Source organism: Chaetura pelagica, unplaced genomic scaffold (genome assembly GCF_000747805.2).
Source record: "Chaetura pelagica isolate M959 unplaced genomic scaffold, ChaPel_1.0 scaffold758, whole genome shotgun sequence".
Classification (NCBI taxonomy): Eukaryota; Metazoa; Chordata; class Aves; order Apodiformes; family Apodidae; genus Chaetura; species Chaetura pelagica.
This window is the reverse complement of record NW_009954187.1, coordinates 205,858-230,684: the sequence shown is the minus strand read 5'-3', so window position 1 is coordinate 230,684 and position 24,827 is coordinate 205,858. Positions and strand designations below refer to the sequence as shown.

Here is a 24,827-nt window from a genome sequence, read left to right as displayed (position 1 = left end):
TGTTCAGCCACCCCTCCCAGTGTAGTGTCATCAGCAAACTTGCTGAGGGCACACTCTGTTCCCTCATCCGGGTCATTAATGAAAATACTGAATAGTACTGGTCCCAGTACCGGCCCCTGAAGGACTTCACTAGTCACAGACCTCCAACTAGATTCTGCTCCATTGGCCACAACTCTCTGACTTCTTCCTTTCAACCAGTTCATGATCTACCTCACTACCTGATCATCAAGACCACACTTCCTCAGTTTATCTATAAGGATGCTGTGGGAGACAGTGTCAAATGCTTTACTGTAATCAAGATAAACCACATCTACCACCCTACCATCATCTACCCACATAGTTACTTCCTCATAGAAGGCTCTAAGGTTGGTCAAACATGACTTGCCCTTGGTAAAACCCTGTTGGTTGCTCTTAATGAGCCCCTCATCCTTGATATGCCTAGAGATAGTGCCTAGAACAAGTTGTTCCATCACCTTTCCAGGGATGGAGGTGAGTCTGACCAGTCAATAGTTACCCGGGTCCTCCTTCTTGTAGACTGGAGTGACATTTGGTATCCTTCTCAGGCATCTCTCCTGTTGCCCACGACTTACCAAAGATGATTGAGAGTGGCCTAGCAATGACCTCTGCCAGTTCCCTCAGCACCCACAGGTTCACTCCATCTGGACCCATTGATTTATGGATGTCCAGATTGCTTAACTGATCCCTAACCCAATCCTCATCTACCAAAGCAAACTCCTCCTTCATCCTGACTTCTTCTGGGGCTTTAGGGATCTGGGGCTCCTGGGGAGAGTTTGCAGTAAAGACAGAGGCAAAGAAGTCATTCAGTACCTCTGCCTTCTTTATATCCTCTGGCACCAGGGCACCCACCTCATTTAGCAGTGGGCCTATATTGGCCCTAGTGTTAGTTCTATCTGCAGTGTATTTGAAGAAGCCCTTTCTATTGTCTTCGACCTCACTAGCAAGGCTTAGTTCCAAGGAGGCCTTAGTTTTCCTAGTTGCCTCCCTACATCTTCTGACAACAGTCCTATATTCCTCCCAAGTGACCAGCCCCTCCTTACATGATGTATAGATTTCCTTTTTCCCCTTGAGTTTGCCCAGCAGTTCCTTGTTTAACCATGCAGGTCTCCTGGCTCCCTTACTGGATTTCCTACCCATTGGGATGTTCAGAACCTGAGCTTGGAAGAAGTGGTCCTTGAATGTTGACCAACTATCTTGAGCCCCTTTACCATTCATATATCACGCATATACAGCTTGCTGAAATATAAGCATTGTCCTGACTTCTCTATCCAAAGAGAAGATGCTTCCTTGGGCAGATAAGGAAGTAGCATAGTGGTAGGTCCCAGTTGTTTTGAACGGTTCACCTTTTTGTGTTCTCAGATGTTGTTGAGAGCTAGGTGCCAAATACTGTGTTGTTCCTGTGGCAGGTGTATTATCTGTGCCATGTGTGAAGCCAGAATTTGGAGGCTGGTTTCAGTTACACTGTGCTTGTGACTTCACCTGCTTCCAGTTCCTGGATCCAGCTCCATCTACAACTGCAGCACTGCACAACTCTGGAAAGCTTTGAAATACTGCTGCTACCTAGCACTCTTTGCCAGTCTATCCAAGACCACTCCTGCAGAAATCCATATGACTACTTCCCTTTTGCAGCAGGGGAAGTGAAGGGACAGGGCTCACCCCTGGACACCTTGCAGTGCAGTGGCACAACATGGAACACAAGTGCTTGCCCAATAATATTTCTTGAGATTTAGCTCCTTGATATATTGCCTTTTTTTTTTTTCTCTAAATGAGGTATGGTACCTTTGCTCCCACATATCGTATTCTTTTTCCAACCATAGTGCTCAGAAGGCACAAAATAGAGCAGAAATTGCCAGCATCTCTGGGTCTAATGTGTTGACACCATGTGATCTCTGAACATTACTGATCAGAAACAACAAGGAGAGCAGCAGAGTTTTAGAGAGCTCTATGTAGAAGAATTGACTTCAGGTCTGTGTTTGAGATCTCACAAGGCACATATATATACACACACATGCACACACATGAGAAGTATATCAAATTATTTTTAGGATTTGTAATTAATGCTTTTATTTCCCTTCTGAGCTGTGTGGATCTCACAGGATCAAACCAGCTTCACTGTTGCTCAGTAGCATTCTTGGACATTTCTGAAGCATGTTTTGGAAAGGCAGCATTTATGGAGTGAAAGATAGCGTTAAAAGCATAATGAATAGTGGAATCAGAGCATGAATCTTGGACAAAAAGGGAGTAGATAAATACTTTCTGAAACCTTTGATTCCTATGAATCATCTCCAATACACCCCCAGAAAGGAGATTGCAATTCAGCTCTACGCTAAAGTGGGCTATATAGATTAATTGCTAGTTGCCTGGATTTAGCCCCATTTATGTAATTATTCATACATTATCTAATAAAACCTAATGTGACCTTCATTTTCTATCCACCTCTGCAATTTTCCTGCAGACTTCAACCTGCACTGCCCTTGACAGCAGAAGAAGCCTTCTTTGTTTTGCTTGAGAGGGCTTTCTGCAGTCCATTATTTTGCTTGGCTTTCCGTGAGTTATAAACTCTTGGCTTTGCAATCAGGTTCTGGACTGCATTGCCCACTGCTGGAGTCTAGATTTGCTGTGGAAGCCTAGTTTAAAACATTTCTGCATTTCTTTTTTCCCACAGTCAAGCATGTGGCATGAATATCAGCGATAAGCCCTGCCTAGGGAACCCAAAGATTTAGTTTCTGAGCAGCAGCAGATTTTCATCAAACAATTTTCATGCTGTTGGTTTCAAGTTAATCTGTACAATTAATGCTTTGGGAAACTCTCCTCTTAATGCTCAGCCGGAGTTAGCCCACATCTTAAAGCCTAAGTTAGCCACCTGAATATCAAATTGCAGGACAGCTTACACAGAATCACAGAATCCTAGGGGTTGGAAGAGACCTCGAAACAGCCAAGACTTGATAGAAATGTTCTCAAAGGATTTGCAGTGTCTACTGATTGCTCCTCTGTAGCATCCCACATGCCATAGCTAAGGCCACCTTAAGTATTTGAAAAGCTGGCAACTGGTGTTCAGCACTCCAGGTTCCTTACTCTCGAATCCTGTAGGAAAGTGGGGAACATTCCGTGCAAGCAAGTCCCTTAAGGGAGGCTGGATTTTTTGAAGTACCTACCTTGTGAAGTGACTTACAGTCACTTCTGCAGAGTGGGACTCTCAGAGGCTACTGGAAGGAGGCAGAACAAAAATCAGCAACTTCAAGCTGGAGCCAGATGAACTGTGTAACTTGAATAAAGCTAAAATAGCAGGGAAAAATTCTGTAGCTTATCGTATGTCAGATTGCACCTCATGATTTCACAGGTTCTATGGTTTTAAGATGTGAATTGATTAACATCTTCAGCCTTCTAGAAGGCAAGAGCTATGTTTCTCCAGCTACAGAGGACCCTTCCAGTTCTGTTCACTGGCACTTCACCAGTGCATGTAGAAAACAAAGAACAACTAATTAAATCTGTTGGAAAACTCAACAGTCTGTCACAACAAATTCTTAAGACTTGTGAGTTCCATTTTGTCCTTGAGAGACACAGGAGAAGATCAGCCTAATTTGAAGTTTGTAGCTCTATGCTGTAAATGCCACCATTTGGATTAGCAAAGAACTTGAGGTTCCAGCCCTAACTGTGCTTGGATGAGACAGAGATTCTTTGAAGCATCAAGCCCTACATCTTTGCAGGAAATTAACAAGGCCCTTCTTTCATCCCTGAAATGTATATGCAGGGTTACCTTTTCCCTCTCTGCGTGCACTTTGGTTTTCTTTATCACACATTTAGTCTAAACCATGGAACTATGGCCATGCCAGTCACTACTTTGACTGGAATAGGAGTGATCTCTTGCTTAGAGATCAGAAGCCACCTTGCTGTGGATACTGGCCTCTTCTCTGCACATACAACTTTTTGTTAGCTTCCTCCCTCTGCATAATTTCCAGCACACCCACAGAATGGAGATTATAAGCCTGCTGAGCTCCGGCTTCCAATATAAATGGTCTGGACATAACATGTGAATGTGACCCAACTGCCTAACACTGCTTTCTGCTTTACTGTAGCAGCCAGATCTGTCGTGCAGTCCAAACAGCATTTCCTGCTATCAGTGATAGCTGGTGTGCTTAGAATTCATTGGCTGAGCAGAAACAGACAAACATGCACTGTTTCATTTGAGCAGTGGTATCATATTGGCAAATAATAGTTTGCACTATACCACATGCTACAGGGACTCTGTAACTGATGTGTAATTTATATATGTTAAACCATAGTATACAAGTACTGGCACGTTCCTAGTTGATTCAAATCACACTTGGGCATTTCCCTGAAATTTGCTTTCAAGCCCAAGCATGCCAGTACCTAAGCATTAGTGATCAGTAATACATTATGTGAACTTCTCCTTTTGTAGTAGCAGCTGCTCAGAAGACACCAGCCATTCTAGGATGACAGAGAACTTGGTGGATACTGAACCAGAATGCTTACTGCCAGGGTTTAGCTTTCCAAGTGTGAGGCTAGGCACCTCAAAGGTAAATCTGGGTAGCTGTCTTACCTGTTGAACCCAGAAATTTGTGAGCTGATGTTCTGGACGAGGGAGTTCTTCACCACAGATAATGGAACTTATCCCCTTGGCAAAGCATTGCTCCAGCTGTCCCTTCTTGGAGCCCAGGGCTGGCAGTCAGCCTGTCTTCTGCTCCTGAGATCAGTTTGCAGTCAACAAGTACAATAACAAGGAGTAGTTTAGAGGTACTTGGACAGCTCTCCATGTCGCCTCACAGTAAATCAAGGCATTAATTGCATAATTCATGAACCAGGGCAATAAGCTGTGCATCTTTACCTCAGATATCCTCTAAACCTGATCCAACCATGGATCTGGTAGCTTATTAAGAAGTAGAAATAAATAGTGAGGGACAGATGTCTTGTGCCAATTTCTCCTGGCTCCTTTTTTTTTTCCCCTCCTCCCCTCACTGGAAGGCAGTTAATTGAAATGTTTTGTTGACTCATGAGCAAATCCTGCCCCAAATATACCAGAAATGGCCAAAATCAGTGAACTGTTCAGTGCCATTATCTGTAGGCAGCAAGCCAGACAACTTGTGACTTGTTCCCCCTTTACACAGTAGAAAAAAGGAAGGGTTAATGTAGGCACAAGACAATCCACAACCAACAGATGCTGGTTTTGTTTTTTTACCAGCAAGTTTGGCTAGAATGACTGCTGATTGGCATGATGTTACCTTCCTTCTGCCATGATAGCGGGGGAGTTAAAAAAGGTATCAGGAATACAAATTCACTTCAATAAAGGAAAAATAATCAGAGCTAGCAATGCCTAAAGTTATAAAGCTTAAGTAATAGTAATTTACTTGTTTTGTTGTTTTTTAATTGTATTAAAAATTCTGATCTAGGAGTTTCATTAGCACAGGTTCAAATGTGTAATAGTCAGTTTTCCAAGCCAGCTTCCAACAGGAAAGTGAACAGGTCAGATTCCAACTCCCCTAAGGCTTGACTTTCTCTGACAGATGCTGAGGAATATGAAGAGGACTTCAGCACTGTATATAGAATTAGGAACTGCTGTCCTGTTCAAATCTTGTGTATCTGCATGCGTGGATGTACTGTAAAAATCAAAACTGCTTTTTAACCACTGTACTGCCATCTGGCTCATTATGTTTGTAAATAGATACTCTGCCCTAGAGGTAAGGGCTGCAGCTCTGAATGCCAGATGCAAACATTTCTGGAAGGCTGTTGTTTTACAAAGCAGCTTGCCTGCCTGCGTACAAAGGCAAACCTGTTTTACTCATTACTTTTTCAGAGCAAATGATTCCAAAGCATTTAGCTTGTGTTGTTATATGTATACACAGGTAGGTTGCTTAAAAGTGGCTATTTGGAGACTGGAGGGATAAGTACAGCTGGAATACAGGACACTGTTGAATGTAAAAGCAAATGGCTTTGGGATAATAATGGAGTAAGCACTTTCTTACATCATGTGTGAAGGTGTCATCGGTGTCTCTGGAGTGCTTGGGCACTGGTTTTGTGAAGTCTGCTCTGAAGATCTGTATACGAAAAGCTGTCTGGCTCCATGTGGGAACAGAGCTACTTGTGCTCAATACCCATAGCTGAGCTGGTGCTTTCCAAAAGTCATCATTGCACAATAAATAGTTCCTGTCATGACCTTGTGACCAGGTTTTCAAAAATAGCTGCGGTCCAGTCTTTTGAGAGCAGTGACTAAGAGAGCAGTCTTCAGTCTGCATACTGACACCAGGATGGACAGGGAAGTAGCAGCTTTCAACACCATGCACAGAGAAGTGCACAAGCAAATAACATCCTGTCTGAGAAGTTGTGTCTCCTTCTAGACTGAGAGGGGTGAAATAACCTGTGAACCCAAGATAATGCACCATGCTTGAAGATTTCTAGCCTGTAAACTCTGTTGGCCACAGGGAGTTCACATTCTTTTTCTTTCTCAACTTTGCAAGTGTCAGAAAGGGTATCAGAAGGTGTTGGAGCTTGAGGAAACCACTTGCTGCTGTTTAGGCAAATACCTGTGGATGATTTCACAGCCTCTGTAACAGCAGCAGGCAGTGGAGGAGAGCATTGGGGCAGAGTCCAGTGGTGGTAGTTCACCTGCTTATCAAGAGTAGTCTCAACAGTGAAGAGCACTGTAAAGGACAGCATACTCCTTTCTGGGTGAAGCTAAGTGCTCTTCTTTCACCCACAGTTGGATGCAGAAGCAAGTGACCACCTCAAAGAGCTCCAGGTGAAGCTAAACAATGTTTTGGATGAGCTGAGCGCTGTGTTTGGCAACAGGTGAGTATAACAAGGTCCCTGTTCTTGAATATTCCTTTCTTTTGTCTAATCTTAGGTTGAGAGAAGAAATTAGTGTCAACTGCATTATATTTTTTCTTTTTGTCATAAATTTTTGGTCTTTCAGATACTGAGACCATCTAAAGAAGTGAGAAATGTTTTTAAAGTCTCTCTGTTCTATATTGCTCTGCTTAGAAATGTAACATGGAATTTCTCAACTGTGAAATGTATTTGAATTACATGGAGTCATTTTTTTCAATAAGTGCTTGTCAGTAACAGAATTGCCTGCTCCTATATTGCTTGGAAAGCTGTTTCCAGCATAGCGTTTATGAAGCCACATTTTTCTTTAAACACTCTGCTCTGAAGGTATGAAGCAGTTGAATGATTCCTGATTGTTAAATAAATATTGGAATAAGAAGTGAACAGGTTTAGAACTTCAGATTGACTTGTTGTAATGTTGCAGTGAATGGTGTGTTCTGATGTTTCAAGAGGAGGAGCTCTTTAAAGCCTTGCCAGAGTAATTGATGGCAATTAAGATTTATTGCAAATCATTTTACCATTTACCTGAGGATAAAAATGTGCTCAACTTCATAATAGTTTTGTAGTGAACCATAAAATATGTTTATTAAGCAGAATCTAGAAACACAGGTTTCCCAACTGATCTTCAAAACCCCAACTTCTCATGATAAAGCCCATTCATCTCATTTTGTGCTTTATAACAAGATTAACACAGCCACGAAGTAGTATAGCTGAAACATGGACAAGGGGAATAAAGCAAATTGTACCAACTTGGCAGGTGGTACATAAGTATTTGCAGTACTTATGACTAAAAAATCATGGTAGGATTTGTCAGGGACTATATGGATTCAAGTGGGGAGATGAGTGAGGATTTCCCATTGCTGATAATTGATTTGATAGCAAGAAGTGGAGAAATTAAAACTGTAACTCATTTGAATTGTTAAGGTTTGTAAGTAGATGGAGGATGAGTGAGAAATCATAATTAATGGGTGCATTTGGTAATCTGAAGTCTGTCTCTGTGTTGTCACTGCTACAAGACAATTAGGGTACCATCTAGACATTTGCAAATACGATTTAAAGAGATTATTCGGTATCAACATACATACCAGGAAGTGTTTTAGAGAGATTTGCCAGCAAGAGATTTAAGTAGTCAGACAGCTCGGATACCTTGCTCATTCCTTGCAGTAATAGGGAGTTAAAAAGCAGAGCTGCAGTTCACTGTATAAGCAGGGAAGGATGTAGATGTGGGAGGGAAGACAGATAATCCACAATATTCTGTGTGGAGTCTGTAAACAGTTGCTCCTACAACACTGTGCACATCTGATGCTGCAGATCTTAATTTTTCTTCATCTGTGTGAGATTATTGTGTCTGCAGGGAAGGTAGCACACATCTGAAGAGCCTTACTACCTTTGTGCTGAGAGTGAATTATGTCTGGACACAGAAGATGACATAGAGAAAATGAGCCTTGAAAGAGTTTATACTTCATGCAAGGCTAGCTGCTGTTTTGTTCTTGGAGGCTGGTGGAGTGAAGGTGGGGACTCCTGGGGGAATTAGGAGCAGAAGGCCCTGTGTGACAGCATAGGTCAGGTTGCCTTTTAACTGGCTGCTGCCAAGGGCTCCTGTTAAGCTATACATCTACATGTACTGATGAACCTGTTGCCACAGTAACTGATTTATCAGTTTTCATTATTGGTGACAATTTTGCCTCATATTTTTATTTTTTAAGGGATTCCGTTATTTTAGCCCTTCAGCTGGGGATTTTAGGATCTTGAAGTAGGGTTCTACAACTGATGTTTTGGGAGAACTGTGGAGTGGTATCAGCTTGTAACAGAACAGGGACTGTCAGCAGTACGGGAAATGCTTGGTAATATTTTATCTTGTATGTCTTAGGTCTCTGGTTAAGCTGTTATTGTAGCCACAACTGGCTGCTGCAAGCCACTCTCCTGGAAATGGGGAAGTGGAAGTGGAGGCTGCATGGAGAAAGAGCTCTGGAATTACTCTCTGGAATTACTCCAGTGAGAGGCAGGTTAGAAGTGAGCCAGAGGGACCATGAGGCTGGAGGTCGAAGTGCAGGAGAGGAAAGAGGTGATGGGGTGGAGAAGGAAGGTGAGAGCCTCAGGGCAGAGGGGTCGTGTGCTAATGCCCCACACAAGAATGTCCTAGTTGGCTCACACAGCAGAAGTTCAGGCTACTTAAGAAGATTAAAGCTGACTTCCAAACCTGTGCCCCTGCTCTTAAATCTTTACCCTAGCTCCTAGGGGGACTTCTCTTCCTGGCTTCAAATAGCTAAATGTCACTTTTAATGCTGTTAGCAACAGCTCTTTTAAATGTCAAAGCATTTTCCTTTATTTGCTGAATTGACATCTTGACAACTCTGCTGATCTGGTAATAATTTTTAACCATTATATTACTTAATTTTGAACATCCTCTTAGCAGTAAAAGGTGAAGTAACTGGTCTTTAATGACTTTCTTGATACTTCATTACAGCAACACTACTCTTTTCACAGGCGAGCCCCATATCTCATAATTGACACTTAGATATAGCATGGACTGTATGGAGCCTGCCTTTGGACTGTCTCTGTTTTGAAGACTGAGCCTGTGATTGGTCATAACCAAATTGCAGACAATGCACTCCTGGGTGCCCAGAGTTATGCATGCATTGTGACATTGCTGAGCTGTATCCCAGTCTCTGTGGTGTAACACTCTGTGTAGAAAGCAAAGCTACAGTGGGGTGCTTTGAGCTAAGAAAACAGGGTTTCCTGAAATCAGAGAAGTACTGTTACTTTTTGCAATGAAGAAACTCCTCTCAAGAGTGGCTGGGTTTTGTGTTCAGATGTGGTTGACTGTCTGTGGATGCTGTGTGTAAGGAACTGGGTACCATACCCATTAGTAACAAACACAGTAAGGAAATGAGAAGAAAATCTCAGGGAGAGGGAGTGTGCAGTTGAGTGCATGCTTTATGCACCTACAGTATTTTACCTTCTGTGCTAGAGCTTAGATCTCTGCCACTGACAATCTTGTTTTTGCCTCTCTCCTCTCTGTTCAGCTTTCAGACTCGTATTGATGAGTGTGTCAAGCAAATGTCCGATATCCTCTATCAAGTGAAAGGGACAGGAAATGTCGCTGCTAATGCCAGAAACACAGTTGCACAAGATGCAGATAATGTCCTGAGGCCACTGATGGATTTCCTAGATGGAAAGTAAGCAAGTGTTTGAATATATGCTACCCATACAGTGCATCAGGTTGGGATCAGGATGGAGGAAAGAAAAATAGCTCCATGTTCCTGAATTACTCTTGAGATGACCAACCTCTGAATTCTCAGGAAGAATTAATTTTTTTTTTCACGTATCTGCTTCTCTCTCATACCATGGATTACCTTTGCAGCCTTCATTCAGTGCCAGAGCACACTCTCAGTTCTCCTTTCTCCCTCTGGCAATTACAGCAATCAGGAAAACACACTGCTGATCAGGTCGTGGGAAAGGCTGAAGTTCTACATTTAGTGGCTAAAAATTTTTTCCTACATAAATTTTATTACAGCCAGTTAGTAAATGTCTTGCAATCCATACTCACATAGCTGATACATGTACTACTCAGTATCCCAGTCATGTTAAGCATGTGTATTCTACTCCTACCTGGTGCTATTCTACTTAGAAAATAAGTTTCTAAACTGTGTGATCTACATAAGCTTGATCCATTGCTTTAATTAACTGTTGCCATTAACACCATGCAGCATGATTCAGCTGTATGGGGAGTTTTTGTGACTAACTGCACGTAATTCTCATCAGCTAAGCCTTGATCTACATGGAGAGATTTTAATCACTGTAGAAGTTAAACTTCTTGCTGATGCACAGCAGTTCCTTATTTTGAAAGAGGTGGCTGGCAACTTTCATACTAAATGCTGCAAGAGAGGTGATGCTTCAAAAGTTTAAAATATAGTTTCTTCTGTTGCTCCTTTTATTGCTTGTCCCATCTCTCTTTAGGTTCACCAGGCAATAAGTGACTCTCTGCAGCAATCATTGGCATCTGGCAGCCCTCTCATTTGAATGTTTTCCATGCATACCTTCACGAGTCCTGATAAACCACCTTCTTTGTATCACTGGGAACTTGGTACACTACAGGCTTGTCCACCTGTGGACCAAGTAATTTTGATCTTGATAATCTGAGCCTGGATTATTTTCTTTCCTCCTTTACAGAAGGAGAGTCTTTTTTTGATGCTTCCTGCATCCTACCCACATTGGTCTTGTCCCTGTTCAGTTTTGTTCATTTAGTGTCTTAACGAGGAAGAAGGGAAATCTGGGAGAAGATGTTGCATGATGTAGAAGAGTCAGGTATTGCCTGTGCAGTGCTGCTTGGCTGCAGAGTTCTAGTTTTTTAGCTCTCTCAGTGTGATCAGTAAATGCCAAAGTCCAACAATCAATTTGAAGAAGAATCTAACACTTCGTAGTCTTTTTGGTAGCCTGTACAACAATAAAGGAGGAATAAATAGAGAGATAAAATGGAACTTCTATATGTAAAAGAGAATAAACATATGACAGGTGATTGGTGGTGAATGCAATTGTAACAAAATACAAAGGAGTCTGAGAAATGCTTCAAGGTGTTAATAGAGGTGGAAGATTTAGAGACTTAAGCAGCTATCAGAAGCTGTGAAGAAACTTCTACACAGCAGTCTGGAAAGTATCAATTTCAGTATTAAACAAAAATCATTATAACAAATCCTTAAAGATTAAAAGCTATTATTCTGTATTTGTTGAGGGTTTTTTTCCCTGTATAAACCAAATATATCAGGAACCATTTTCTTAAAGGGAACAGTTCAATGGCACCCGCTTTTATTTGGACTATCCCCAACCACTGTAACTAAGTGATACCTTCTGTAATCCCCAGGTCAATAAATAGAAATGATTGGGATCAGAAGTGTTAAGAATCTATTTTGACCAAACATCTTTACTGCTAGAAGTCAAAGGGGGAAGACAGGCAGTTCTTTATGAAAAGGGAAGATTTTTACTCATAAAACAATTACAACACACTGCTTTGGATGGGGCTCTGATTCTTCCATGCACACTCTCTTTTTCCTTGTGAATTACATACTTTGATCTTACTCAGTTCTCGCTCTTTCCTTGCAGCCTGACACTGTTTGCGACTGTGTGTGAAAAGACAGTATTGAAACGGGTGCTGAAAGAGCTCTGGAGGGTGGTAATGAACACCATGGAGAAGCTGATTGTGCTGCCTCCTCTTACAGACCATACGGTAGAGCATTTTCTCCTTCCTTACTCATAACAGAAAGTTATTGCCTATATAACTCTTCTCCTTGACCTAATGAGTCATCTGTCCAGGTAAATTTGTCTGCGTGTAGCCTGCTCGAGGATGGAAAAATGTGTCTGTAACCTAGTAAAGTAAGAGAGGACCTCTATTTATAGTAGAGTTCCAAGGTACAAAGCACACTCTAGATGAAAAACAATTCAAAATTGACAATCCAGAAGGAGTTGCCATTAAATGTATCAGATTGCTCTAATTAGGGATTTGCAGCCCTTAAAAGAAAGCTGTGTATAAGGAATTACCAGGCAGTTAGTGTTGTCTTCATGGCATTAAATCAACACCTGTAAACACTTTTGTTTCATTATTGTCACCTGTTAGTCAGATGTCTCTCTGTATAGATGTGGTTAATTTAGATATGCTTCTTAATGACACCAGCCTCCCTCCATTTTACCACCCAGAAGGCTTTAACATCAGTAGGGGCTGGCATGAATCCTGTCTCTAGTGTTGGGAGCTGGAAGCATGTCCAGATAGTTTGCCTTCAAAGGCAATCTTTTATATAATTGTTCAGCTGTGTGGATGTGCTTGATGAATGTGTGTCATGAATGTAGTGATGTTTTTAACAATGGAAGATTAATCTCTTTCCCAATTTTGAGAAACCACAGAAATGGATTCAATGTCAGTCACACATGCCCAGCTGCGCTGGGGGATGACACTCAGTTGGAGGCAGTCTGAAGTTTGGGCTATAACCTCATTTTCTGGAGATGATCCAGAACTTCTTTCCATCTCTGTGTTCGAGTAAACTTGTGGTCTGTGGCTAGTCTATGCCAATTGTTGGTTTGTTGTTTTTTTTTCCCAGTAGTGCATAGAACAATAGTGTTTTTCATTATTCAGCTGATGCCTACATATTTAGAGTAGAATTCTTGGGATGCAGTATCTAGAGCTCTGCATTTTACACCATGTTTCTTGCTCTGTGAGTGAAGACTTTACCTATGGCCTTGATGATGAAAACTTTAAACAAAACTGCTGAGATGCTGTGTGCTCTCATACCTACTAAGCATAAAATTAGCAAAAGGTATGAATTTGCTAAAGACTGCTTGCTCTGAGCTTGAATTTGGAGTAATCATTTCTGCTTGCCTTTTTAATTTATAAAGGAGAAGGAATCCATCTAAATTTAAGAGGATGAATTTTCTTTCCCTCTGTTGAATTGATTTAGAAAAGGAGTCTTTGGGGACAGGTGCTGAAATCATAATGTAAGAGCAGGATTAACATGACCCTTTTAGAATGGATGCAATGAGATCAAGGGCCTTGGGGGGAATCAAGGAGAGGCTGCTTGGGCTTTATACTTGCTAGTTTTGAATTTTAAAGGCAAAGTAGGAGAGTGATTCAGTGCTTGTGTCATAAAGAAGGCACTAACTGTGATCAGGCAATTCTTCCAACCTAAGGGTTGTTGGAATAAGCCACTTTAAATTTTTTTTACAAGGAGTTTCTTGTTGCCATCACTTCAGTTTCAAACTCATAAGCTCTTTTTGTGTAATGAAGCACATCCTCAGCTTTCTGAGGTAATTCAAAATGTTTGTAGCTGGATTTTTAGCCATCTGATCAATTGTAACATAGTGAGGATGCTGAACTAGTCCAAACTGGAAAAGAGTCACTCTTTCAGAAAGGCAGTTGTAAACAATGCAATGATTAAAATGGCCTTGGCTGCAGTCCTTGAGCAGGGAACCTGTGGTGAGGCTAGATGGGCTACAGAGGCAAAGAGCTCCTTCCACTGTGCCCTGGGATGTAGCGATTTATTTTGTCACCACCAGGTTTTCACCATCCTAGTTGTGAAGGCTGGCAGGGCAAGGCAAGGCAAAACTCGGGGTTGGTGGTGTGGGCAGAAGCAGTACTTTCTCTTGGTGTTCTGCTTTGCTGCCACTCAGCCCTCATCTAATTTTGCTTTCTCTTAAAAGAAAGAGCATCCGTGTCAGAAGGAGCCCCAGGTACTGTAACTCTCTGTCCTCCCTGCCTTCAGCAATAGAAAGCCCTAGTGCTGTGTCTTGATGTTAGGAGAACCAGTGGATGAGGGTTTCCTTCCCAAAACTATCCTGCAGCCCTTAGCAAGAATGTGATATTCATGGCAGAGAAGAGTCCCTTTTGTGGAATGTTTTCTCTCCTTTCTGCAAAACTGCCAGAGGTGCAGAAGTGTTTTTGATGGTGGTTGTGAAAAGCATACTCAGGTAAAAGAGTGTCTCACTTGTCACTTGCACAGTCCCCCTGCCACTGCACAGTGCTTTAATGCCTGTTACTGATCTTTTCCACTTAAATTAGCTCAGGCTGTATTACACACGGACGAAAATCTGACCTCTGTTTTTCCTTTTGCTGCCACTTCTGGAAAGTTTTGCGTAGGGTGGGGCTCAGGTGAGAAAGCAGTCAGCTCCTGCCTTTGAAGGATGCAGTGGGGATTGGGGCAGTCTTACTGCCCCCCACTCTGATGATCTGAGCTTTCAGATGTTGCCAGATAATTTTCAGATGACTGGCTTCTACCTTTCTAAGCATTCACTGCTGGTAGGTTGTGAGATTTAATAGTGACGTGATCTCTGGTAACTCACCGAGCAGTTCATACCTCTCCAGTTTTAAGATCACCATTTAATTAAACACTCTCTGTCTTGGACGAGTGGATATGTAAACACAGCTCTCTGGGAATCCTTATTTGGGGGTTCATTGCGCAATGCTTGGGGATATTAACGGATTAGTTGTGGTTTTCTTTCTCCTTCACTGCTTAGGACAAAACTGTATCTCGTCAGCAGCAGCTAGTCAGGTCCATGAAGAGCTGTGTAATTTGCACACAGATTATTCCTCTGGAGTCTATTCTTTATATCACATGGTAAGATGCAGCCATTCATGTGAGACTCCATTTGTTCTTGCTCCTGCTGTGCTTTTTTTCTACTCATCAGACTTCTCTTCACTAAATGAGCCTGTAGTGCAGGATAAGAACAAAATTTTCTTTAAGCTGGGGACAGATTTTTACAAGTGATTTCCAAATTGGCTGTTTTTCAAGCTTGTCTGCAAGCTCCAGAGCTGTGCTGTGGTGGAGAAGAGTATGGCTTTAGGACATTTTCTGAAGTCTTTCTTAGCTTATGTTAGTTTAAATGAGTCCTCTTCCATGTGCTAGCTAGGAGTGAAAAAGTCCAAGGCTGCCTCTCTGATGAGAAGAAACAGCTTTCTTATCCTTGAATGAAATGATGTTCTGTGAATTGCACATGTGCCGAGATCTCTGCCAATGGGTAACTGTTTTTCCTTTTTCATCCCCACTTTCAAGCTTATTTTCTCAATATTTCATACGATGTAACAGCTAAAAAGTAGTCTCCACTTTTAGTGAATGGTAATAAACAGTGCTTGATGAGGAAGTTTTAAAAAATGAACTTAAATGCTGCTAACAAATTATCAGTTCTCATTGTTTTTGAGTGTAGGAAGTAAAAAGTCTAGGAAAGGAATGTACAAAACCAGGTGAAACTTCCTTGAATTGCTATGTCTCAGAAAAATAAGCCTGAGTAGTAATACATCTTCCAAAAAAGGACTGGAATTCAAAGGACTTCCTGTAGGCTTTTGGATCCTAACTTTGTCAACTGAGCAGTAGAACAGTTAATCTGTGAGAATTTGAGCCTTTTGGAATAGAAATCCATGCAGTTCTGTTGGCTTCTAGCAATTAGGCTTGAGTCACCTGATGATCCTTTTCTGAATGTTTTCGCTGAGGGGAAAAAAGTCAGGCCATTAACAAGGAATTTAAATTGATGTTGTAGACTACAGGTGTCTTTCTTGTTTTGAAAAAGTTTAGGAAGCTAAAACTAATTTCATGGGAAGAGCCAGGAAAACCAGCACTAAGGTCTAATCCCTTTCCAGCTACATATACTGTAGAGCTAGGCAGAAAGAGTTCATAATATGGACTTCATTTTTCCTCATCTTCCCTCCTTGATGGTTTAATCAATTCCATCATGGGCAGCTTTTCACAGAACTACCTCATACTTAAGTTTAGTTGTTTCCATTCCCTAGAGGTGCACCTGGAATAAGTGCTATCTCTAGAGCTTTGTAATTTGTTTTCCATAAATAAGTAACTTTTTTTGAGGAGATGTAGCATCTTCTTTACAAGAATGCCATTTGGCAGAGGAATGAGCTGTCCAAATTTTCATTAGATGTTACCAGCATTGATGAAAAACTCAATGGAATAGTAAAATATCATATCCTTGCAAGACATACTGACAGAGATTGGCACTCATTGATGAGGATTTTCTTAGTGGGCAAGAGGAGTAGTTATCTGAGTGACTTTGTTCCTTGAAGCATATAAAGTCACTGGGTATTGCTCAGTGTTACCAACCTGCTCTCTTTAGAAGCCTGTGGCAGGGTAAGGTAGTTAATGCTGTTCAAATTTATATTAAAAAAAAAAAAGTGTCCAGTGAAGGTTGAAAACACTGGATCAAGAAATGCTAATGTTGATGTGTTTTGAGACCGCTCACTTGAATTTTTAAAAATTGAGGTAATTAAACAGTTGCTTCTTTTTCCTGCGTGATCAACAGGAGTGAAAACTTGAACTTTTAAGACCCATAATTCAAACATGCCTCATGACCAGTCATACAGAAGAGCAGGCACATCTGTTGGATAGCAGAGCACTGGCTGAAGCCATGTCCCTTGGTGGATTATTTGCTGTGGTCCACAGTGAAATCTGTTGCTCCTGGTGCACAGTCATGTTGAGCTTCAGTCGCTGGAAATACAAAGAATGTAGTACTCTTCCTGTTCAGAGAGTTGTAATCTAGTACTGCCTGTTAGATACTGGCAGCAAGTGAAGGTCCCATTCTCATTTCAGAAGCTTTCCTTTATGGATACATTGTTTTTGCCTGCACTTTCTTTCCCCCCCAAGAGCTGTGAATTAATCGGTTATTGAGAGCTTCTGTTTAGCTGCTTGAGGAACAGCGAGGGCTAGCTGATGGTTATGGATAGAAGAAATCAGGAAGTTGTCTCTGATTTCAGGTCACAAAGTCTTTCAGCTTGGAGAAATTCCCAAAGCTGGCAAAACTAAGAAAAAATTATCTAAAAATTCACTTTTGGACTGCTACTGCAATGGGCAGAGGTTGTCCAGTGTCTCTAAAGAGGATCTTAGTCTTTTTACAGCTGTAAATGTTTTCCCAGCTTTCCTTTTGTAAAGGGGTACCTACTACTTCTAGAAACAGGCATAAAGACTGATGTTAGCTTTAATCCTAGAAACAAAATAATTATTTTAGCAATGATTCTTGCTGTAGAACCCAGTTCCCAGAGTCTGCTCTGCTAGTGCGTGGATGGGGTAGTTCCTGCCCCACACAGTATTGACTTGAAAGGCAACAAATAAATACCAAAGAAGGCAGCGAAGAAAACAGACTGGCATAGGCACAGGAAAAGTGCAGTAAAATAATTCTGGTTTTACATCTTCCTCTGTTGCAGTTTGAGGGGGGGTTTCAGGGTGGGAGGTGGTCATGGCAGTTGTGGTTAATTAAGCAGGAGGGTCAAACAGTGTTGAGAAGAGGAAGGGTAGTAGGGGAGAGGGAAGCATGGCTGTGGAAAGGAGAAATGGTTTTACTGGACACTTTTGGAGCAACGTGTTCCTCATGAAGCCAGCAGTCCCCAAAGAAGTTGAGCTTCATCTTCTCCCGAGTGTTGTCCTGAGCAAAAAATCCTATGGGAAAGTGCCACCCACCAATGTCTGCCCTTGGAAGCTTGTCTCAGGCATTCAGCTGGGACATTCCCCAGGCACTTCTCACCTGATACCTGGGGTGACGTTTACATGTACTTTTCATGCTAGTCTCTAACGACTGCATAAGTGAGGAGAGCCAAAGATCACCTTTGAGAGGGCAGCTAGGGGTCACCCATAGCTGTAGCTTGGTTCTTAAAGCCCAAATCTAACTTGCTTAAGAGGGCTTAAGTGGAGGGCAAAGTTTCATGGTATGAAAGATGCACAATTCATAAGCCAGAATGGCAGTATGCTGGGGTTTTATTCCAAGTGGAGTAATAGGCAATTGTGACTTTTTTGAAGAAAAGGTAAATAATAGATGAAGGAAAAGGAGCAAAGTGGAAGAAAATTAATTCCAGCACACCCCATAAAGCATCTCTGGGAGGAGAGATTGGAAAATGGTGTTTGGTTTTGTCTTTTTCCTTAAACTTTGGGCTTAACTCCCCAGGCAAAAAGAATATTACACAACAGAGAAATGGTGTGGTGGGCAAAAGGAAAGATATCTTTGTTATAACCATTGCAGAGAAAGTGTGTAAAAATCCACTATACTAGAGTCTAAGTGACTTGAAGCAAGATTTCCCATAATTGGGATTTGTTTCTTTTTTTTGTTCCTTCATTGGTGATACACTGTCAATAAGCCGTAGTGGGGGAAAAAAGCCATTGGCAAAGCTTTTCACATGAAAGGTGATGCTGTATTCACTGGGCTTTGCCAATCTCTCACCCAAAACCAGCTCAGATCCAGTTTCTGATCTGATGTGTGCTTGACCCCACCCTGCTGATAGGGCCTTACTTCCATAGAGAGTTTGTCATCAATTGTGTGATCTTTTGCTTTGGCTGGTCTTACACTGTCTTCATGCGTATTTAGATTTTTAAATCTAAAGGAGAACTTGGGGATGGAGCCAGTGCACTGCCATCACCCCCAGGGTGTACAATCCTTTTGAAGGTGCATCCTGTTTAAATGGGTGGCTGCTGTAAGCAAGAATGGGCCAGTTAGCAGTAGATTGTTCTCTGAAATAGCTCTTGATGTTGTATCCACAGAAATGCCAGGTTTTATAGTAGGCAATACACTGGCATGGGATCAAGTTGCTGAGACTGGCCTGGGGCTACTTATCTTAAGTTCTAGCTGTGAACTGACTTGACTGGCTCAAAGTAAAAACATGCAAAGCTTGTTTATAATCTTTATTCCCCCTCTGCTTTGTTTTCTAACTTCTTGCAATCATAGGGCGCACAGTTGATTTTCAGTGCTGCAAAGGAACTGGGACACTTGTCAAAGTTGAAGGTATTGTTCTGCATGGCTTGTGTTAATGTTTGTGTGTGTAGGCTTGGAAGTGTAGTAGTGCATAGCGTGTCTTGTGCTTCCAGTGGTTTGTTGCTTAATGCAGTTGTGGAGAAATGCTTTAAAATGCATTAAATGTGCTTTTAAATGCATTCTGCTGACGTAAGTATTGTGTTTAAAATAGCTGTTAAACTTGTTGTGAGTTTAATCATCAAAATACTTTCTCTCCTCTGTAGACACAGTGATCAGTTTGCTTTATCAAGTCTCAATGAAAAAAACAGAGATCTCAATATCTCGCCAGTTCCTCTGTATTCCCACGTATAAAAGAGCATCCCTTATGTGATCCTGATAATGAAATATTGGTAGCAAAGATGCTTGTGCTGGCTATTGATGAATTATATGAGCTGTTACAAGAGTAACTGCTGCATATGGAAGAGAGCCTGTATCTGTAAATTCCTTCTGCGTGGGCTCTCTTTACAGGCAGGCTGGCATTTAGCGTGGAGGCTATGTTGATGTGTTTTGACAGTGCATGACATGAGCATTACTAAGTGCACGACACCTCATCAGAAGCCAATCGAGCATTAATTCACTGGTCATGACGGGAACGGTATGAAAGTAGTGACGCCTTGCGACGTTCAAATTGCCACTATGTTGTGGCCTGAGCTGTGCTGCAAACTGGGGATTGTCCCAGTCTGAAGCCTCCCAGTGCACAAATTGTGCTGCAAGGAAGATGGAGCTGAAGTATCAGAGCATGATCAGGGAAATGTTCCCGCAGCAAAGGGCATTCTTTTAAGTGTCTGCTACAATTTCAAATCCCATTTGTCTTTTCCCATACTTTTTATTTTTTGTTTTGCACACTTATTACAGCTGCCTTTATGTGGTTGTCTATTTCCCTTGCCCAGCAGACACATTTTACATACACACGTTCACAAGCCAGGACAGGACACAATTTAAGATAGTGCTTCTTAGCAATCCTAGGAAGTGGTCTGGACATGCAGGTGTGTCATTAGATGTGTGTTGAGGCTGTTACATAGCAGTTAGCAGTGACATAACATAAACCCTCAAGCGTGGCTGCACAGGGGAACATCTGTCACTTGTGCTGGTGGACAGCCCCATGCACTCTCACAGCCAGGCTGGCCTCTTTGGTGATGTGGTGGTTTCTGAAGATTGCACAACCTCCACTGTTTGCTGCACTTAAAATGCTCCTTGTTGTTTCCATGTGAGAAACAGGGAGAGAGGAGCTTTGTAGCCAGTCTGGGAGAGTGGGAGCTGGATTACAGCCTCCAAATGTGGCTCCTTTTTCCTGTGAGTATCCCTTTCCCCTGTCAAAAACAGCAGTAAGTAGCCAGCACCTGGAGGAAGAGAAGCCCTCCTTGCCTTGTACTTGCACTCCTGGTGTCAAAAGGGGAGAGCTCTGAATTTGCTCCATTTCTGCTCCCCAGTGACAAGGATAAGTTTGTGTTGCAGTCGCAAGTTCCGGTGGCCGCCTGCATTTTCAGGCAGTCGGTGATATTCACTGTTATCTTTTATTTCCTCTGTATTTTCTCTGTAGTGGAATTTTTTAACCATATACAAGGTGTCTTTCACCAGGAATGACTTGTAAGCTTTGTCCATGACTTGTAAGCTTTGCCCATTTCCGTTCACCCTGATCAGATGAAGGCCATCCCGCAGCAGCAGCCTGTCTTCAGTTCAGTTACTGTCAAAGCTTAAATTTGCTAACTCTGGACTGCATTTTTAAAAATGCATGCCATCACACAAATCAGGCAAGCCCAGGTGTGAGTTCAGGCCTTTATTTGCACGTCCACGTGCAGGACTACAGCAGCACAAGTACATGGGGTTTCACATGTGGTCAGAGTGCTGTACATGAGTGTGAAAACACTCAAACACCTGAATTCTGGAGACCTTTGCTTCAAACAGATGGTGTTCACAACACTGCATCCAAAAATATTCAGAAGACTAAAGGTGCTGCAAGAATGTGAATTGTTTGGGTCTGTGTAAGCATTGTGGATATACTTTTTTGTTGTCCTTCTGTTTTTTGGGGCACAAAAAAGCTAACAGGGAAGACTTCAGTAAATGGCTGCTCAGAGCCTCTTGCCTGTGAATTTTACTGTTCCACTAAAAGCCTGGGGAAATTATGGGATGGATTTTAAGCTTTATTGGTCTTACACAGAACAGAGGGAACAGAGCCCTAGTGAATCAGATAACTCAGCTGCAAACTGAGACTGACAGACCTGACAAATACGGGCTCTCATCCTGATGATGAGTTGATTTCACAGTGTGTTTTAAAATGCTCAGAAAACCAACCATGAAACTGGCACCTTGGTGCCACATATCTGTCTCCCATTTATTATCAGACTACTTTGCTTAATAGCCAGCAGATGGAGTAGGGAACAGCAGCCCTTCCTCCCTTTATGCAGCCCCAGGGTAACCAGCCAAGGTCTGTCCGCAGAGATACACAAGGATGAGAATGAGAGACCAGGAAAATACCACATTTTTATTATTATTTCTTCTGCTGTAAGTTTTGTCATTATTTGGTATAAATATCTGTGGCTTGTTCCTGGCTAGCAATCTGGGAAGTGCAAGGGAGCACTCTGAGCAGTCCTTTATATAGGAAAAGTGTGGGATTTGCAGAGGGCAGGTATGCAGGGGAATGACAGTTGTGGGCTCCTCTTGTGTAGGTGCAAGCATTACCAGTCCAGGCACTGGGTTATTTTTACATAAAGTGTTGAAGTAAAAAGCACTGGGAAGTTCTCTTAGAAAGCAGTGACATGATGTTGCTGTGCAGTGACTGCATGGGCACCAGTGAGGTGACTGCTCAGAGAGGGGCTAAAGGAGCTTTTTAGATGTTTAAGAGAAAAATCCTGACCACATGGTTTCTGTCACAGTGTGGGGAATCTGGCAGACAGCCCTAGGAAGTAATTTCAACAAACATGAAAGTCACTCTGCCTTGTGGACATAGCTACCTTGACTAAATTGCCCTGTCCCATTAGCATGGCCTACTTCTCTGGCTGATTGTGCACTTACTCTGACTGCCAGGAAGAGAAAAAAAATATTGTTTTACCCTCTGTGTACTGAGGTGCAAAGCCACTTCGTCTTCAATTGCATTACTCATTCAATTGCTCATGAAGATAAAGGAGAGCTGTTACTCCCCGAGGACAGCTTGTCACAGCAGAAGATACTTTGCAGCTTACAGAGTACTGCATACAGCTTTGCAGACCAGGAGTTCAGGCATGTCTCAAGAAAGAGCTCAAGAAAGGACGGTGCAAACTTGTCTGAGGTGCTGCTGACTTGAGAGGCATGTTCTGTACTAGTTAATGCAGCACTGTGCAGATGTGAGAGCTGTATCACAGAATCATAGAATCACAGAATGGTGAAGGTTGGAAGGGACTTAGAGATCATCAGATTCCAACCTCCCTGCCATGAGCAGGGACACCGCACACTAGACCAGGCTGCACAAGCCTCATCCAACCTGGCCTTGAATACATACAAGCAGGGGGCAGCCACACCTTCCCTGGGCAACCTGTTCCAGCTCCTTACTGCCCTCATGGTGAAGAATTTCTCCCTGATGTCCAACCTAAATCTCCCCTCTTTCAGTTTAAAACCACTACCCCTTGTCCTATCAATGCCCTCTCTGGTGAAAAGCCCCTCCCCAGCTTTCCTGAACCCCCTTCAGGTACTGGAAGGTGCTCTAAGGTCTCCCTGGAGCCTTCTCTTCTTCAGGCTGAACAGCCCCAACTCTCTCAGCCTGTCTTCATAGCAGAGGTGCTCCAGCCCTCTGATCATCTTCATGGCCTCCTCTGGACATCGTTGGGAAGTGTGGCAGTGCCTGGCACTGCACCTGAGTGCTGTGAGCCCTGTCTCCATCAGGCAGGAGATGGGTCATGGTGGATAATGAGTGGGAACAGCACCAGATGATTTGAAGTCACCAGGCTGCAAGATCACCAGGAGGCTTTACAAGGGTGAAATGCACATATGATGCCACACAGCAGGCATGCTTTATTTGAAGGCAATTTAGAAGTGTCTCCTGCAAAGCATCTCTTGTCAGAGGCTATGACACATTTAAGCTTGAGATAAGTAGCCTTTGCCTGATTTGGCTGCATCTTCTCCGTTAATGCTTCAGCACCCAGGCTGCAGCCAGCTGGCCTGATCTTCCAGCAGCTCAAACAGTTTGAATTTGTGTTTGTGCAAAGCTTTCAGTTACTGAAATATGCTGGTTTTTCCTAAGACTTAGACTTAGCATCAGGGAGGAAGAGCTTAGTTTAATACCAAAGGATGACACATCCTTGTAGTCAGGCAGGAGTCTAATAGAGATGTGCTCCACTGCAGTAAAAGGAATCTCTTCCCAAGGGCTTCCTGGCTCTTTGCTATTAGAGATGGTGAGTCTTAATGGGAGCAACTTACTCTTTTAGCAAAGGTATTTTCTAAACTGTGTTGCTAGGTTTTTTTTGTTCTTTCCTCCACACCAGCAACACGATGAATGACTGACCTTTGTAGATGGAAGAACTGAAAAAAAAATTCACAACCAGTCTCAAACTTTGCCCAATATCTGATTCTCAGAATTCCATTTTTTGGCTGGTATTTTGAGAGTTTTGTTATGGCTGCTTTATGATGACAGGGGTAGCAAGCAGACTCCTATTTGAGTTTTCTGAGAGACAAGCTGTGATTTTTAATTGCCTCTTACCTCTGTCCTGTTCCTTTTGTTATTTCTGTCTTCTGTGCCTGCAAGAAAGAAAGTGGGTTTATTTTCAACTTAAGCTCTAATAAATGACTCAGAGAGACTACATTAAGTGTTCCTTAAACAGCTGAATTAATGCTATGGCCATGTAGACACAGCATGTATCCAGAGAATGAAGTGATACTGGGGACTCCTTTTCCTGTAGTCTCTGACAGCATACTGATGTCAAATATAATGGTTGTTTGCAGGATCATATGGTGAGAGAAGAAACTAGGAATCTCACTCCAAAGCAGTGTGCTGTTTTGGATCTGGCACTGGATACTATCAAAGTAAGTGAGTCCATTTCTGTCTCTGTCATCCCATTGCTCCATCCCCAAATACAGTGGGAGGACAAGTGTGTGTCTCAGTTCAGGATGTGTTGCTGCTGTTACAGTGATGATTGCACTGAGTGATGCTGCCATGTGTGTAAACCTGAGCAGGCTCAGGTGACTGACATGTGCTGAGAGCCAGCATGTTTATATTTAAGTCCTGTGAGCAGTTGGTATCAGTTGGTCTAAGAGCTGGTTTCCAGAACAGAAGCTGTTTTCTGAATTTTTCCAGCTCTTTCCCATCTGCACACACAATAGCTTGTAAATGTTGTTTGCTAGTTGCAATTCTTCCTCAGTATTTTTCCTCTCTGTTTTCACTCTTAGCAATATTTCCATGCTGGTGGGAATGGTCTGAAGAAAACCTTCTTGGAGAAGAGTCCAGACCTGCAGTCACTTCGATATGCTCTCTCTCTGTACACTCAGACCACAGACACTCTTATAAAAACCTTTGTCCAGACTCAGACAGCTCAGGGTAAGACTTCTGTATTGTTGGCAAAGTTGAATGGAGCCATCTACTCTGTTGGTAATTGCCCTGACTTGTACTGCCAGTTTGTAGAGTGTTTTTGCCAGAAACATTTCTCAAAATGTGACAGTTCAAAGCTTTTGAAACTGGGAAGGAAGGAAGGAAGGAAGGAAGGAAGGAAGGAAGGAAGGAAGGAAGGAAGGAAGGAAGGAAGGAA

At 42.4% G+C, this 24,827-nt stretch overlaps 1 protein-coding gene across 1 annotated transcript in view; it reads left to right on the top strand.

The window, feature by feature from the left end:
• Nucleotides 1–24,827, top strand: part of UNC13B (unc-13 homolog B (C. elegans)) — a gene marked incomplete at its 5' end in the record, with an annotated part of 192,386 nt that overhangs the window by 159,731 nt on the left and 7,828 nt on the right. The window contains 6 exons of the mRNA XM_010003047.1: nucleotides 6,734–6,822; nucleotides 9,885–10,037; nucleotides 11,959–12,082; nucleotides 19,051–19,107; nucleotides 24,028–24,108; nucleotides 24,472–24,619. Of these exons, the coding sequence (XP_010001349.1) occupies nucleotides 6,734–6,822; nucleotides 9,885–10,037; nucleotides 11,959–12,082; nucleotides 19,051–19,107; nucleotides 24,028–24,108; nucleotides 24,472–24,619 (652 nt within the window). The remainder of the gene's footprint in view (nucleotides 1–6,733; nucleotides 6,823–9,884; nucleotides 10,038–11,958; nucleotides 12,083–19,050; nucleotides 19,108–24,027; nucleotides 24,109–24,471; nucleotides 24,620–24,827) is intronic.